The sequence below is a fragment of the Megascapheus bottae genome, chromosome 7 (genome assembly GCF_031878675.1).
Source record: "Megascapheus bottae isolate mThoBot1 chromosome 7, mThoBot2.hap1, whole genome shotgun sequence".
NCBI classification, from domain to species: domain Eukaryota; kingdom Metazoa; phylum Chordata; class Mammalia; order Rodentia; family Geomyidae; genus Megascapheus; species Megascapheus bottae.
The window spans coordinates 80447261-80464540 of record NC_143515.1 but is presented as its reverse complement, the minus strand read 5'-3'; the positions used below and the strand labels follow the sequence as shown (position 1 = coordinate 80464540).

The 17280-nt window shown below is 50.6% G+C and overlaps 1 protein-coding gene across 3 annotated transcripts in view; it reads left to right on the top strand.

Annotated features, from left to right (window-relative positions):
* Rnf144a (ring finger protein 144A) overlaps positions 1 to 13321 on the top strand; it is a 62933-nt gene extending 49612 nt beyond the window's left edge. For 2 of the 3 annotated variants that reach the window (XM_090337495.1, XM_090337496.1), the window contains exons 5-8: positions 27 to 234; positions 754 to 901; positions 7003 to 7092; positions 11174 to 13321. In XM_090337495.1, coding sequence (XP_090193621.1) covers positions 27 to 234; positions 754 to 901; positions 7003 to 7092; positions 11174 to 11437 — 710 coding nt within the window. In that variant the 3' untranslated portion in view covers positions 11438 to 13321. Of the gene's footprint in view, positions 1 to 26; positions 235 to 753; positions 902 to 7002; positions 7093 to 10937 lie in introns of all 3 variants that reach the window. The other variant, XM_090337497.1, reaches the window with a different exon arrangement.
* The last annotated feature ends 3959 nt before the right edge of the window (positions 13322 to 17280 follow it).

The following is a 17280-nucleotide window of genomic DNA, read 5'->3' as shown; positions in this document are numbered from 1 at the left end:
GCGCCTGCTCTTTCTCCTTCTGCCAGAGGTGCTCTTTGACCCCTGCCGTACGTGGTGCCCAGTGTCTACCTGCCAGGCGGTGTGCCAGCTTCAAGACCTGGGGCTCCAGACGCCCCAGCGGGTGCAGTGCAAAGCCTGCAGCACCGAGTTCTGCTCCCTCTGCAAAGCCAACTGGCACCCCAGCCAGGGCTGCTCCGAGAACTTGCCAATCAACTTCCTTCCTGGAGAGACCAGGTATTCTCCATGTAAACTGCCACGGGGTGGGGGTGGGGGGCTCCGAGAAGGAGGGGTGATCCTTCCCGAAGGGGCCCTGGCGGGGTGCCCTTGTCCATCTTTCAGCCTCCACACATGCTCCCCTTCCTCCTAGTACTGGGATACACGCACACACATACACACATGCACACACCACACACACACACACGCGCACACACATACCACACACGCACACACGTGCACACACATACACGTACACACCACACACGTGCGTGCACACACCACATACACGCGCGCACACCACACGCACACATACACACATGCACACGCACGCACACGCGCACGCATGTGCACACACATACCCGCACACACAAGCACGTACATGTACACATACACACGTGCACACACACGCACACACACACGCACGCACACACACACACACACACACGGTCCTTGTAGAGGAGCAGTACTCACAGGGAAGCCGACCTGCGGTCTGGGAGCTGGGGCCCCGCACAGGCTCTCACCTAGTGTCGCCCGCAGCTCTGCCTTCAAGATGGAAGAGCCCGACGCACCTATCAAGCGGTGCCCCAAGTGCAAGGTGTACATCGAGCGGGATGAAGGCTGCGCACAGATGATGTGCAAGAACTGCAAGCACGCCTTCTGCTGGTACTGCCTGGAGTCCCTGGACGTGAGTGGCGCGTGGCCTCGGGGCGCAGGGCTCAGCGCCAGGCTTGAGCGCCTGGGGAGGGGGCGTTGTGGCTACGGCAGAGAGAAGTGGCTGCGGGGGTGGATTCACGGGGTGGGGTGGTGGCAGGGCAGGAGCGGCGTGCCGGGTAAGGAAGCTAGGTTCAGGTTTGGGGCCAACCTGGCTGAGATGTTGGGGGGGCGGTCATTCGGCTTCCCCGCTGTGATGGACACACGGACAGGCCGTGTCCTCGTCTGTGTCTCGGGGCTCAGGGCAGGAGGTCGGGAGTGGGGTACTACCGGGATGGGAGATTGTGACGATGGAGGCCTTCCATTACCGCGCTCTCACGTGGGGGAGGCAGCACGCTCTGGGCCGTCCCCTGCGAGAAGAGCCGTCATGGCGTCATGAGGTCCCTCCCTCTCTGTCACACCTAACCTGGCATCACCACGGTGGACTGTCAGCCGGCCAGCAGTGCCGGGGGAGGCGGGTGTGGAGTGTGCTGGCTGCACGGGGACCTGGGGCAGGTGGCGTCCACCCTCGTGTTCTCTACGGGTCAGTATTTCGTTTTCTGTGTGCAGAATGGAGGGCTCCAGCCTGACGTGAGTGTGCACCCCCCCCCCCGCCTGTGTGGTTTGGACAGAAGAGCTCACAGTGTAAAGCATGGTCTTGTCCCCACCCTTCATGCCAGCCACCCCTCTTCAGACCTCACTCTCCCTGGAGTTTCAGGCCTGCTGTCCTAAGTGCTTCATTCAGCTCCTGGTTCTCCTCCCTCACGCACATTAAAAAGGGGGAATGTTGCCAAAATGGTGACATTTAGCTTTAAATTAAGGAGTTCATTTGTACATTCTCAAAACTATACATACATCACAGGTAGAACCACGTACTGAGCACTGCAGTTAGCAAAAGGACCCACTACATCAAGTCTGTTGTCACAATAAAGATATGTTTGTTCTGTTCTGGGCAGCAAAAGTGAATGCATCCAATTCTTCACTATTCGTCTTAAGCTATGGGATTTGATGTAAAGGAGGCGAGATCCACTCCCTTTGTCTCATTGCTGGGAGTTCACCTGTGTGAAAGAACTGTTTGCCTTGACTATCTAATGTCACTGTGTTAAGTGTCTGTGTGAGGCCAGAAGCTGACTTCAGCATCTGATGGACCCTAGGGGTCAGCTCAGCCTGCCAAGGTAACGGAAAAGTGGTCATAAAAACCTGAAGACTAGGGGCCAGGAATGTGGCTTAGTGGTAGAGTGCTAGCCTAGCATGCACAAAGACCTGGGCACCATTCCTCAGTACCCCCTTACCCCCTACATAGAAAAAGCTGGAAATAGTGCTGTGGCTCAGGTGGTAGAGCTCTAGCCTTGAGGAAAGCCCAAGGACCGTGCTCAGACTGCATTCAAGCTCCAGGACTGGCAAAAAAAAAAAAAAAAACAACTCTGAAGACTGGAAGAACTTGGAAAGTTTGCTGTTCATCTCTGAACAGGCCAGTAGAAGCAAAGGAGGGTCTACTTGAGAAAGAACATTCAATGGGGTGACAGGCGTGTGATACATAAGCCACCTTTCATAGAATGAGGTAGATAGCATCTCTTGGCTGTGTTCCTGTTGTTTCTTTATCAGCATTAGATGGCTTGCATTTACTGTTAAATTGATATAGGTGGACAAATCTGGGAAAATATGGCCCTTCTCCTATTTCAGAAGCTTCGTGTGCACTTCTGGGACAAGCCTGATGAGTCAGTTACGTGATTTGTTTTCTTTAACAAGAGTTGGAACTTCTGTTCTTTGGTCTTATGCAGCAACTGGGGGCATGTTTAGAATATCAACTAAAGCAGTCCAGCATTGTGTGCCCCCTTCAAAGTCTTTTGTGCATTTCTCTACACTCTGGGCTTTTTGAAAACTGGTCAGTGAATTATGATACGGTTTATGTCTGGCCTGCAGTTGGTAACTTTTCAGGAGGAAGGCGGTAAGCCCCTGGGACTCAGGGGCAGGAAGTGGTAGACATGGATGGAGAAAAAGGCTGATTTCTGAAGTCGTTGCAGTTTCTGCCACTCGTTCCTGTGCTCACTGAACCAGTGACAGGGAAGAGAAGGAAACCCACACCCCTTTCTTTCCACATGACACTGGCCGTCGGTGCCCCTGAAACGGCACTGGCGGCCTCTCCTGACTCCACAGCCCAGTTCCTGCCTCCCTCAGGGCTCAGCCTGCCCCTCACCAGAGCAGCACAGCCTTTGTCCTCCATGGAGGATGCCTCACTGCCGGCAGCTTCCTGTTGTCGTCTGCAGATGAAGGGCTGCTGTGGAGGGCAGTTTGTGACGGGGAGTGCACTGTGTGCGAGACAGCCCTTCTAGGCTCATAACTGCAGCCCGACGCAGCTGTGAGCCCCTGGCCACGGAGCCCAAGGGGCTTACCACCCGCTTCCTCTTCTCCTAGGGCGTTTTCTCCTCAGGGATACTTGGTGCACACACAGGGATCTAGAGGTGATCCATGACTCCAGAGGGCTGCTGGCCATGCCTGCCTCCCCAGGAGGCCTCACTGCTTGCTTCTCAGCTGTGCACATGGCTCCGGCGTGAGCTGCCTGAAGTGGCAGGGTAGTTCTTTCCACCCAGCAGGAAGCAGTTAGTGTTTACTCAGGCAGTCACTGCAAGCAGCGTTTTGTGATTTGGAATGGTCATTGCCCTTTCTCGAGAGGACCTGCAGGGAAGTTTTCCGTGTGTCTTTGAGAAGAAGGGACCTGCTATCCAGCCTTACAGAACAAGCTCTGTGCCTATTGGACTAGGGTTGTTTCAAGCCAGAGTGTAACAGCCACCTTTAAACCTTAGTGTGCTGCAAGTCCCCTGAGTCCTAGTTCTTATCTTCAGGTGTTTCAGTGGTGGCTGCTGTCGAGAGCATGCTCCAAGGTGTCTTTTCTCACAGAGGCTACCCATCGGGCACTGTGTCCAGTTGAGGAAGGCTCCCCCAACCAACCACCCTGACGTAAGCCCAGACCCTCTGAACCTCATGGTTTCCACATCCTCCTCCTTCCCACAGGGAGGTTACCTTCCAGCTGGGATCTAAAGCCATGGAAACGAACATTCCAGGGAGGATTGACCATCAGGAGGAACTGAGAGCTGGAGGCTGGCATGTTAGGAACCATGTGACTTCTCTAGTTTCCTCTTCCTGCCAGTAGGAAGCCGACTAGTAGGCAGAGTCTGAGGGTCTGAGGACCGGAAGCTGCAAGGCCTTGAAGGTTCACCATCTGCTGGTACAGAGTCCAGTGTTCTGTGCTCACTGCACACACGCTTTGTGGCATATTTGTGGAACTCTCTTAAGACTGGATATGTATTGCTTCGAGGAAAGCAAGCTAGTAATGAGTGGAAGGGAGGCCTTTTGGAGCAAGTAGAAAGCAGCCTGCCCAGAGACTGTGAGTGGCTCTGCAGCTTCCAGGACGCAAAGAAGGGAAGTGCTATGAAAATAGCGTCCAGGAAATTGGCTGGCCCTTCCGTAAAAGATCAAAGCTTGTTTCGAGCTATCTGAGCAACTCTTGCAATCAGGACCATTGCCTGAGAATGAATGCTTGGCTACTGAGCCATACCACAGGCCAGTGGTGAACATAACAGCTCGGTCCACCACACCTCAGCCTGCCTGAACATTGAGACTGCTTCCCAACCTGTGGGCTGGCATCAAAGGCACATTATCAAACCAAAGACACAAGTGCAGAGAAACAAGGTGGCCTGGCTCCCCTAAAACTCACCAGCTACCCACCAGAGGATACTAGAGATGGTGAAGCAAGAGAGTCTCAGTAACTTCAGAAACATAATTTGAAGAACGATTGCTTAAAGAGCATGAGGACCCAGAATGAGGTAGATAGCGGCTCTTAGCGGTATGACTTTGCAAAGCTTTTGCTTCTTCCTGCTAGGCCGGGAGTTTGGCCTAGCGGTAGAGTGCTTGCCTAGCATGCATGAAGACCTGGGTTCAATTCCTCATACAACATACATAGAAAAAAAGCTGGACGTGGTGCTGAGGCTCAAGTGGTAGAGCTCTAGCCTTGAGAAAGCCCAAGGACAGTGCTCAGGCCCTGAGCTTAAGCCCAGGACTGACAAAAAAATAGTGCATGAACAAAAGCTTTAGTTTCAAGAAAACTCAAAAAGTTCGGGGAGGAGGGCTGGATGAAAGACAATGTGGGACATGAAAGAATAATTAAATATATAGAAATTCCCCAATAATCAAATAAAATCTCTCCAGAGCTTGAAGAAAAGGCACACATATACTAAAATATCCAGAAGGCTAAAGAGGATTAGAGAATCACGAGTAAAGTGTACAAGATGTGTAGGATACCAGTAAAGAATGATGGACACAGAAGAAGTGCCAACAAAAAGCATAACAATATACACTGAATGAATGGCAGCAACTACCCCCAAATCTTGAGAAACAGGTGGTCATTCCACTACTGCGGCTCCTGGGATTCGAAAGGTAAAACGACGAGAAAAGAACTTCTTTAGGGCATCTTATAAAATGTCAGGCGCACAAAACAGGAAGCATGATGAAAGCTGCAGAACACAAATACCAAGTCACCTATGAGAATACTAGTATATCCCTCCACACAGGTGTTACCAGCAAGGTACCAGGGAGCAGTCTTTACAGGCCTTGAAAGAAACTGACAGCCTAGACAACTGTACCTAGCGATGTTGATGATATTGATGATATGCAGTATGTAACATGAGGCCTTAATTGGGGGTCTCTCCCAAGGGCTCACTTAAAGATAAGCTAAGCATAGGGCCGGGAGTTTGGCCTAGTGGTAGAGTGCTTGCCTAGCATGCACGAAGACCCGGGTTCGATTCCTCGGTACCACATGCATAGAAAAAAACCAGAAGTGGTGCTGAGGCTCAAGTGGTAGAGCTCTAGCCTTGAGAAAGTCCAAGGACAGTGCTCAGGCCCTGAGCTCAAGCCCACGACTGGCAAAAAAAGATAAGCTAAGTATACCCTGCACATGCTCCGTGAAGGGGGTTTCATGTTGCTTAGCAAGCCTTTGCCTTGTCATTGGATGACACCTGTTTGTCTGGCTGCAGGGCATTACTGGTGCTTTTGGAGCTGGTCACGGGATGTGGAGTGAGGAGGAATCTCGGGGTGTTCCTTGGGCAGGGTGGATCTTATAAGTGGTTATAGCAACCACAGACTGTTTTACCTGCTGCCTCATCAATTTTCCCCCCAGAAAACTGCTTTATTAGATGTGTGAGGCCTGCTGTAGCCGAGAACAAGCAGTGGGGCACTGGGCAGGGGCTGGGGGGCCCTGGTGGTGTCTTCTGCATGAGAGTTCACGTAGCAGGCACTGGGAAACGGGAAACCAGCACTGGTGCCGGGTCTCTAGGAGAAGACCAAGCCTGGTCTAGACCACTGCAGGACTCTTGCCTCTGTGAGCTGAAGGGCACTTGCTCTCCACCTCTGCCCCCTCTGGTTCTCTCGTCACCCTGGGCTCTTGTTTATTTGTTGTCAGTGAAATGGGTCACACCCTCGTCCTTCCTATGCGTCCAGGAGCCCAGGGTTCACCTAGCTCAGGGATACCCTTCGGAATGGTGCGGCAGGCAGCGCCAGGGCAGCGTCAGATCCACCCTGTGCAGCCAGGCAGCTGCAGGTCTAGTGACGGGACGTGGGGGATGCAGGTGAGCTGAGCACACCTGGGGGAAGGCAAGAACCAGAGGCTGTGTGGGGCAGGAGGAGATCCTGCTCCCTCTGAGCAGAAGCCACCTTAGGAGGGGCTTCCTTACCTGCTCCTGGAACAAGGCACCCCACTGGTGAAGCCTGTTGAGGGGCAGCATTTTCCAGGTCCGGGCTGGAGAGATTGCAGACATGTATCCAGTGGGATGCAGCAGACAGGCCCCCGTGCCTGTTTGAGCCTTGTGTGTGTGACAGTCTCTATTCTACACTCTGCAAATGCGTCTCCAGACTCCTTTGGGCTACAGAGTGAGTGGTGGCCAGCTCCTTCTGGCCGGCTCCCTCTGGCCAGCTCCCTCTGGTGGCCAGGAGTGCAGGGCAGGCCCTTCCCCAGCTGCCACCACTTAGGCAGCATATAGCAAGTGCCAAGCTTCCTGATCACACTGACACCCGGCTCATTCCTGCCCTGTCTGTGCTTTGCAGGACGACTTCCTCCTGATACATTATGATAAAGGGCCCTGCCGGAACAAGCTGGGCCACTCCCGGGCATCTGTGATCTGGCACCGGACGCAGGTAAGGGGCGGCGCACCCCCAACATTGACCTCAGAGGAGAGAGGAAGTGTGTATGTGAGTCTCTAAGGTTGCCAGTTGGTTGAAGGTCTGCTGTATGAAAAGAAGTCTGGAAAGGATGAGCCCCTCGCTGGGCTGAGGTTATGTCTGGTTCCCTCGCACCAGACGGGTTGACGTGTCTCCTTCCTGTTAGCCCCGAAAGGGTCTCCAGCATCAAACTCACTATGACCTTGGGCATGCTTTGTCTGTCCGCTGACCATGGATTATGAATCCCTGTGCTCCCTGTAATGAAAAACTTTCTAGCAGGGGCTGAAGTCAGCAGGTTGGTAAAAAGGAAGAGATAGAGTGAGGAATGCAGATACTCCAGACTTGATGTCTCTGCAGCTTGGGTAGATGATAGAGGCTCTTGTGGGAAGTGATACTTATACTTTCAGTAAGTATTTACCTTTTCCTGTTCCTCCTCCTCCTCCTCCTCCTCCTCTTCCTCTGCTGGCATGGAGGCTTGAACTCAGCCTAGATGCTGTCCTTTAGCTTTTCCACTCAAGGCTGGTGCTCTACCACTTGAGCCACAGTGTTCTGGTGGTTCATTTGAGATGAGCATTTCACAGACTTTTTTTTTTTTTTTGCTTGGGTGGCTTCAAACTGTGACCTTCAGATCTCAGCCTCCTGGGTAGCTAGGATTATAGCCACCTGTGCCGAGTGCCTAGCTGAGCCATGCATCTATGCCTGCAGCAGGCCTGCTGCCCATCTTGTGAGTGGCGCACGGGAAGTACCAGGGTCCCCCAGACTGTGCAACCTCTCTACAGCAGTCAGCTCCCCCTGAGGCCCCAAGGCACGTTGGCACACTGCAGGCAGATGGCAATGCCATCAGCTCCATCTCCACCTGGTCAGGAGCCTCCCTCCACACCCACTGCTCCTCTTGTGGCTCCCCTGGCCGTTCACTGTCCTCTCCTCTTCTCCTGTGTCTCCTCGAATGCACCCGGGCGTTCTCGATGGCAGGGCTGCCTGCTGGTCCTGCGTCCTCCACAGGGGTCCGTGAGAGTGGTGGCTGGATGACGTGAGGGGCGGCTGGCCTTGTTAAGCTTGTTTTATTTTATCGTGATTATAAGGGTGGTCTTCTGAAGGTGTAAAGTCCAGAGGACAGTGCCACCCCTTCCTTGCTCTTTCCCAGCCACTCCTTCGGTGAGGTTACTCTGTACCTCCTCCCCCCCACCCCGGGGACCCACGACCTCTGTTCCTGCTGCTGCTTCCCGAAGGCGCGTAGAGGGGGAGGCCTCTGCAGAAGGGGCAGGGCTCTGGGAGCTCCCCAGACCACGAGGTCCAGTGAGCATTGGAAGCCTTCTCACTCTCCATTCAGTGCTGTTTCCTAAGTCCTGATTCGGGTCGGGGGCACAGCCCTGGCAAGGAGGGCACCCGCGCCGAGAATTCACCTGTCCCTGTGCCCTACAGAGAGGGTCCTTGTCCACCACACAGCCCTGTGCCCATGGGTCTCCAAGCTCTACCTGCACCCCTGGACCTCCCCCCGCCACTGTCACCCAGTGCTGGGTTTTGTCAGTGCTGTCAGTTTTGTGGGCTTTGTCTCTCCCTGCATTTAGATATGAAAGTCATTAAAATGGTTCCAAGAGATTTGAGTCTTCTGTGGCTCTAGAGACCACTGCAGCTCGCTTTGTTTATGGAGTAATCTCATTATGCATCAAACAGACTTCACTCAGTACCCTTCTGAACAAGAATACCGAGTGCCATAAACAACAACAAACAAAAGCGACATCTTGGTCCGCTCAAAGTTTTGTGAGACTTAGTTCGTTCCCCGTGATAGAGTTTGTGCTTGATATCCTCATGCTTCCTGCTGAAAGAATCAAAAAAAAGATCTCGGGGTGTGGGGGCTGTGATGGATCTGACAGCACACCACCCACCTGGAGAGATGGCACCTGTTTCCAAGCTGCTGAGCCTCCTGCTGGGTTCATCCAGTGGACAGTGTGGGAAAAGGGACACTGGAGACAAACACACCCGTGGTCTAGAGGAATGAGACAGAACCCCGAAGCTCTAGATCCTCCCCTAGGGAAAAGAGACATACATGTTACCTTGGGATGCTTTCCATTCACAGGTCAGGCACATTCCAGAAGATATATAACAAGGACCTGTCTGATGTAGGGAGATCAGGCAAAGGAAAGGACAGACATTGCGCCCGTCTTGGAACAGGATCACTGTGTGATGTCTTACGCTCCCTATCAGATGTCTTATACTCCACATCCTGCATGTTTGCCATACTCAGCACCCTGTGTCTTTTCTGCTTTCAAGCTCACGTCCTGCAGCAGCTTTCTGCTGGCATCGGGCTTTCTCGACACATACTCTCCCGTCATACTTCTTACACCCAGCCATAGCTCCCACCAGCTCTGGGGTTCCACGGTACCCATCACGTCCCTGAGTAGTCATCCACCCTCCTGCACATTTACCATTTACCCCACCACAGTTAAGCTGTGGAGGGGTTGCTGGCACTATCTGAGTGTCATCCCAGAATCCGGCCAATGTGTAGAAGAGCCGGTGGGTATAATGTGCCATAGCACATTGGCACCTGTGGACCAGCGCCTTAACTGGCTCTTACGCTGGCTCTTCTGAGCAGTAAAGACACACAGGTGACCCAAGTCTAGCTTGGCTCATAGCAGCTCATTTCAGCAGGAGGCTAGCCTTGGGAAAGGACAGACAGACAGTTTCTGACTGTTATTCACAGTGCAGGTGCAGGCCTGTAAAGGACACCTCCTGTGGCGGAGCTGCAGAGCAGTTGAGACAACAGGGCTAAGGAGAATGAAGTTAGCGTCTGTGCCCCATGCATTCCCGGTTCACTCATGTACCTTATCAGTGTCACCACTTGGTGGCGGTCGAACTCCATGAGCCGGGAGGAACACAGCTGATGGACAGGCTAGTCAAAAGCACACTGAGCCTCCCTGGAACAACAGCTGCACTGCCTGATTTAGATGACAGCATGTCTGCAGTGGAAGGTTATTTCTTCCAGCAGGTACACACAGCTAGGGATAAATATGTTTGGTTTTTTAAAAAATCAAACTCCGTGACACTCATTATCACACTTCAGACTCTAGGAATGTCCGGGGCCGAGTCCTTATCTCAGCCTCTGCTCTGCTAGGAACCCAACTTTTCTCTAACAAGTGAAGGCTCCATCACTTAGAGCGACCTGAAGGCAATTTCCTAAGATACATTATCATCCACTGATGGATGACATCTTGGCGTCTCCACGGAACAAGGTGGTCTTTGAGGGCAAAAGTGTCAGGTGTCAGGTGCCCTTGTGAACATGGAGCCTAGGTTATTATCTCGCTCAGAGTGGGGCCTTCGGGATGGCTCTGGTTAACTGGATGCATGGATGGAGAGAAGGGAGGCAAGAGGAGAAGGGGATCCAGGAAGGAGGAAAGGAAACTGGTGGGAGGATGGGTGGGTGAGTGTTAGAGAACTAGGTGGCTGGGTAATAGATGATGGATGGATGGATGGATGGATGGACGGACGGACGGATGGATGGATGGATAGATAGATGGATATGTGGATGGACGGATGGATGTGTGAATGGATGGATGGATGGATGGATGGATGGATGGATGGATGGATGGATGTGTGGATGGACGGATGGATGGATGGATGGATGGATGGATGGATGGATGGATGGATGGATGGGACGGTGGATGAATGCATAGATAGTTGGTTGGTTGGATAGATGGGGAGAGGGTCGGATGGGTGTTTCCATGGATGGAGAGAAGAGGATAAAGGGATGGTGGTGGAATGGATAGAAGGGTGGGTATGTTCTCAGCCCTTCTTACCTCTCCTCCTGGGATCTCTTCTTGCAGGTCGTGGGGATTTTTGCTGGCTTCGGGCTCCTGCTCCTGGTGGCCTCTCCCTTCCTGCTCCTGGCCACTCCGTTTGTACTCTGCTGCAAGTGCAAGTGCAGCAAAGGTGACGATGACCCGTTGCCCACCTAGATGGCGGCGACGGCGGCACGGAACTGGGCGAGACCACGGCCTCAGGAAGCGTGGCTCCCCGGCCCCCACCACTCTCCTCTCACTAAACATGTCTCTTGCCTTAGGTGCCCCACCGAGCTTCACAGTGCCAAGCCGGATGCCATGTTTTCAGGGACATGGGCTTGTTAGCTGGGACCCTGGTGTGCTCGCCTGAGTGCGGGGAAGGCGAGGTACAGCAGATGCCCAGAGATGCAGTCTCAGCAGGCCAGGCCCCAAGCAGCTTCCTTCCCGCGGCTGTAGACGGGAATGTCTGGTGGGGTTTCAAAGTTCTGATTAGAAGAAGCAGTGTCTGTTCCCTCCTTCGCTTGAAGATGGTGACGTGCTGTTGAAAGACGAAGTCTTAAGGATTCCAACTCTTTAGACAGAAGCCAGTTACTCCGACTCAAGACAAGCACTCTGTTTATGACAGTTGTTTTTATTATTATTATTATTGTTATCATTATTATTAAAGGCATTTAGTAAAATCCTTTTTAGGAGGCTTTTTTCCCCCGACGAAGTAATGAAATAATCAACAAGGTGCATATATGCCATCCTATGCCTTTCTGGAAATGTGCATTTTAAGAAGTTATAGTTAAATGACTTTTCTGGCTTTGACCAATTTTCAGGAGATCTAGAAAGCCTTATGCACTCTGTGTTTTTCCTGAATCTTGCTGTCATCACTTTTGAGTGCTGTAAGCTGTGTACACTTATGAACGTGAGTCCTTTCTGCTACATCACTTTGAAAATAATGACCTCTCCACTTAGGTTTGCCTTCGGCTCCTCCTTCATTAGCTGTTCCGCTCAGCTCATCAGGCTCCCCGCGGCTCATGCGCATAGCATACTGTGTGTTTCTTTGAACAAGATACTTTCTTTGGAAATATTTCTTCTCGGAATCATCGTAGCTTGGCCTCTTGTTTGAGTTTTCCAGTGCACAGATTCAAAGTGTGCATTATTTACAGTTAGAAGTAGGGCTTCCAGCTGATGGCTGAGGGGCTCTTCATAGGCCAGCCTGGAGTTTTCTGGATTTTCACATTTTTTGTTACTTTCAGGAATTTTGCGTCTCCCGTAGCAGGAGACCAGCCCTGTAGCTAACCTCTGACCCTGGCTGGGAAATCACCCTCTGTTTTGTTTCACTTAGTGCTTTCCAAGTGGGAGTGGAGCTTGTGGCTTTTCCCAGGGCTCGGTGAAGTTGTTTCCACAGCAACCTGAAGACGGATCAAGAAAAAGATGCACTTTTCTCCATGCTTTGAATTTTAAAAGTGGACAAAGTGCTTCCGTTAAAGAGAATTGACACCCAAAGCCAAGCCTGCTTTCAGGAACACAAAGCACGTGCTGTGGAGGAACCATGGAGGGATTTCTGAAGACTTACTCATGAATCTGCAAGAAGTCAAATGAAAGCGAAGTCCTGTATAATTGGTTATGTTTTCATTGCAAGCTCATTTTTAAAATGTGGCTGCGTGTGTGTGTGTGTGTGTGTGTGTGTGTGTGTCCTCATTTGTGATCAGTCTCAAATCCTAGTGCCCCTTCCTGTGAAGAAATGTCATCTACATTTCTTGACAGTGAATAGCTGAGAAGAAATATGAACATTTTTCATCTCTGAAACCCATCTTCTTACAAAACTAAAGCCATTTAGAAGATCCGTCCTGTGTCAAAACTTTGGTCCAAACATTCTCTGTGTAGTTACAGCTTCAAAGAACTGGATCCAAAGCTGGGTGCTGGTGGCTGTAATCCTGCTCAGGAGGCTGAGATCTCAGGAGCAAGGTCTGAACCTGGACACAAAAGTCCAGGAGACTCTCATCTCCAGTTAACCAGCAAAACAAAACAGAAATAAAGATGTGGCTCAAGTGGTAGGGTTTCAGCCTTGACCTAAAATACCAAGATAGAGAGAGAGGCCCTGAGCTCAAGCCCCAGGACTAGCACAAACAAACAAAAGAACTAGGTAAGAACACGCCTGAGTGTGTCTTCACAGTCACACTCTGACCCCAAGTTTCTGGTTTGAGACACTGAGAAGAAATGAGTTGGCTTTTTCTGACAGTTCCAGCCTGAGGCAGTGGCTGGGGCAGTGATTAGAAAGTATGGCTGTCTGTCATACTGTCTGTGTCAGGACAGCCTGTGGCCCTTTGTTGTGCCTGGGGCAAATCTTCACATGGGTCCAGGCCTTCCCAGCTAGGGTAGTTACTGTTTACTGCACACTGTGTGAGCCTATTGTGTTGTAGCCCATCCTGAGGGTGTGGGGGGGGGCGGGGCAGGAGCCTTTGAGAAGTCTGGATGTCCCAGGTTTGGTTCCCATATCCGGGAAGGAGCAGAATGTCTTGTATGGCCATCACTAGCCCCAACCATAGCCTTTACTTGCAGTGTGTTTCCCAAGCACAGGGCTTGATCCAGGAAGAGACAAGGGTGATTCTGAGCATTTGCATCAAGCACATTTCTGTTTGCTCGGTTTGAGTTTGTTACGAGCACCAGCACGATCACACAGAGGTCTTAACTCCCATTTACACCCTGGGCCTCCCCCTCCTTCAGTACTGCCACAGCATTGAATTACATCCAGATCTTTGCTTGAGTGATGCACAGAAACGTGGGAAGGTCACAAACTTCACTTCCCAGAGAAATGTGGAGAGGCGTGAGCTGAGCAGACAGACTCATTCCAAGCTGACCTTTCGCAGACGGTCTCCACTCCATCCAGTGGAACCCCGGGTGTTCATCCACTCAGAACCCTTTCTGCTGTGGGAATAGGAGAAGGCCTTTAGTGACGGGCTGGGGCCACTGGAGGCCACCCTGTGGAGAGACATGGCTGACCTGAAAGGATACCCGAGACCCTTTAGCAGCCAACCACATTCGTGGGTGTTTTGCTGGTACATCCTGTTGTCTGTGGCTGGGCTCTGCCTCCTCGCAGGCATAATGCTGTGGGGCCAGCCTCCCTGTGCAGCTTCCTAGCATGGAGGCTGACGTAGCACCCAAGCAAGACCAAAATCTTGCATTGCAACAGCTCCTGTCCACAGCAGTGTTTCTCCTCCTCAGCTCCCAAGAGCCAGGACAAAAGAACCCACGTTTGATACCTCCGGCATCCTCTTCATGGAAACAGATTTTCACAGCGTATTCCATATTCCGTAAACCTGGTACAGGACCCCGGCCAGGACTTGGTAAAACACAGGACCTGCTGGCTGGGGGAAAGCTGTCAGATACCAAAAGAACAAAACAAAACTTCAAGATGAGTTTACCCTGGTATGTTACAAAACGTCAGTTATTTCGCCAATTGGAAGATAACTTTTCCCCTGTTGGTAATGTTCAAAATTCACAACATTGGAAAGAACCAGGGTGGGCTTTCTGTATATTTCTCAGATTCTCATTTAGAAGTCAAGACACCTGTGTATATATGTAAATCACAACCAAACCATCAAGGGAAAAGATTTCGCATGTAAAGGCCTCTTAAGAAAATACCAAAGCTTGTTTATTCCATATAATTAGCCTAAGTCCTTAGGAAGCTGAATAAAATGGATTGATGACTCATTATTGCCAGATCCCCCAAATGGAGTGAAGGAACCTACTATCCACATTAAAACATAATTGCTAATGAACCCCAAATTGGAAAGCATGCTGTTTTGGTCCCCAGCACCCTCTGACATGTGAAATCCTGTCTTCCACCATTCCACAACCCTCACTGAGGGTCTCCATGGACCACGTGCCTGGCTTCTCTTTTGTGCTTTGCTCACTTTGTCATGGGTATATTTCGAATCTTGTATAAAAATATGTGTGAAGCACTCATGCATATGTAGACATTATGTATATTTGACAAGTGGTGGTAGAACAAAAGCAAAAATTTGGTTTGTGTTTTTTGAGATGTCACTTTGTGTTGTGCCACTAACACTGTGATGTATAAAGAGATGTTTGAATGCCTTTTCATGTTGTGTTTTGTAACTTTGGAATCATATGGAAAAGTCTGATTTGTAGTTTCAATACATATTTTAAATGTATGGTGTCTCCCGTAGTTTGTTTCCCATTTCAAAGGGATTTCTTTTTTTTTTTTTTAACGTATTTTGGCTGGAATACAGGTGACTTTTATAAATCTTGTTGGCTCTGTCTTTTGTAGACGATGCTTATTTGACCACTAGCCTGAACATCAGAAAGAGGATGGGCCAGGGAGGAGGAAAGGAGGAAAGCCGAAGCTTCTGTGTTCTGAGACTTTACCTTGAGTGGGCTCAACTTTGATTCCAAAATCACCTCGATCATTCACTGATTCAATGTGTCCAACCAGGCTCTGGCCCCTTGTGGTGCCTTGTAAGGCTACAGCTTTGGCAAATGTGCCTTGTGAGAATTCCTCCTCCCTCCACTTCATTCAGCTCCTCACATACCTGCCCTGTTTTATAGGAAGCATCATGATGATGCTGTGAAATGACAGCAGCATTGACATGGCTTCTTCTGGTTTGACATAGCCACTCCTCTTTTCCATATGTCCAGGACATCGGTTGCTTCCAGGACCCCATCCAGAAACTAGCATAATATGTAAAATATATGTAAACTGGCTACAGGACTCCTATGTCATGCTTTGTTTTAGTGGATTTTGTGCTGGTATTGGGGATTGAACTCAGGGCCTTGCACCCTTGCTTAGCTTTTTCTGCCCAAACCTGATGCTCTACTACTTGGCCCACATTTCCAGATTTCTTGTAGACACTATTTTTATGGGACTAATTGCAGGGAAGCAAATGTAACTTTAATTTTTGTCTTGAGTGTTTTTGATCTGCAGTTGGCTGACTCCACAGAGGCAGAACCTGCAGGTGCTGAGGACCAACTGTCCTAGTAAACCAAAGGCAAGAGTGTTTCTCCTCCACTCCCATCTGCCTCATTTAAACTTCCTTGGAGAATAAACACCACATCCACTAACATGAAGCTAAGAGCTAGGTACAGGAAGTTCATTGCTTGCCTTGTGTGTAAAACTTATGATCTCTCCTGGGTATCACTACAGGACAGTGAGGAACGCTGAGGGAGGAGCATCTTTTTACGTGGTGATCCATGTGGCATTGGAGACTCAGCATGCCTGCTTTCGAGGAGCTCTTGGTCTGAAGGAGTGACAAAGAGGACAGTCAGCTGGGGTGTGCAGGGACAGGTTCTGTTGTAGATATGTGTGCAGCCATCCTGGCCGGGGTGGGGGATGGTTGGCTCCGGGATCTTTGGCTGGGATGAAAGGCCAGTGAGGGCTGTATCCAGAACATGCTGCATATGAGCTGGGTCTTGTAGACAAGTAGATCCTAGCCAAGAAAACTGTTGGAGGAATGGCTGCAGCCAAGACGTAAGTGTTAAGTAGTCTGATGCACAGGTTGGGGTAGAGTTATTGGAGCCATGGTCTGGTGGAGGCCTTCCAGCGCCCCTGAGGCGCCCAGCCTTTGAGCATCAGCTCGGTGCATGCACGTCCATCCTGGTTTTGAGAGGTACCCTTCACCAAGTCACCGGCAGTCTCAGGGAGAACTGATAAGTGATAAAACCCAGGCTTCTCTCTGTATTCACGAAGCTGCGCGACATTTCTTTTTACTTATTCCCTTAACGGACGTTGCAAGCCATCAGTGAGGCACCTTTTATTGCATGTACGAGTTATTTACTGTAGGATGAGCTATTTCTTAGCTCATCGCAGCACTTGTCAAAGGTCCAAAATGCACAAGGCGATACACTTGAAAGGCTTCTGTCATTTGGACTGCTTGTTCACTGTATTTGCAAGTCTTAGGAGATTCACATTGGGTGATTTTAACTTTCTTATCTTAGTCACCAACCACCCATTCTTGTCAAATGGAAAACTCAAACTCCAGTCAGGATTGCGGTGCAAGGGGGAGCATGGTCTGCTCCTCAGGATCGTTCCTGCAAACAAATAAAAAGCAGCCATTAATATACACAAATAATAAGCAGCTATTAAACCCGGGGTGATAAGAAGAAGCCTTGGTGTGGGTTAAAGATAATCCTAGTATGTGCGAAGACCCCACAGCACGCCATTCTTTGCTTCCTACTTTCCACTGGTGGTGCTGCGGGACCACAGTCCTGAAAGTCTACCACCTCTGCAGACAGGAGGTGGTAGGGGTGTGCAGCCAGGTGTACCTGCTGGCCCACTATTTTCTCCATTATGCCTTTTCTGACCTTTCTTTTCTGGCTCACCTTTCCTGACCCATCCTTGTCATAGGTTACCTGTCATAGACAGGTAACGTGCTTTCTG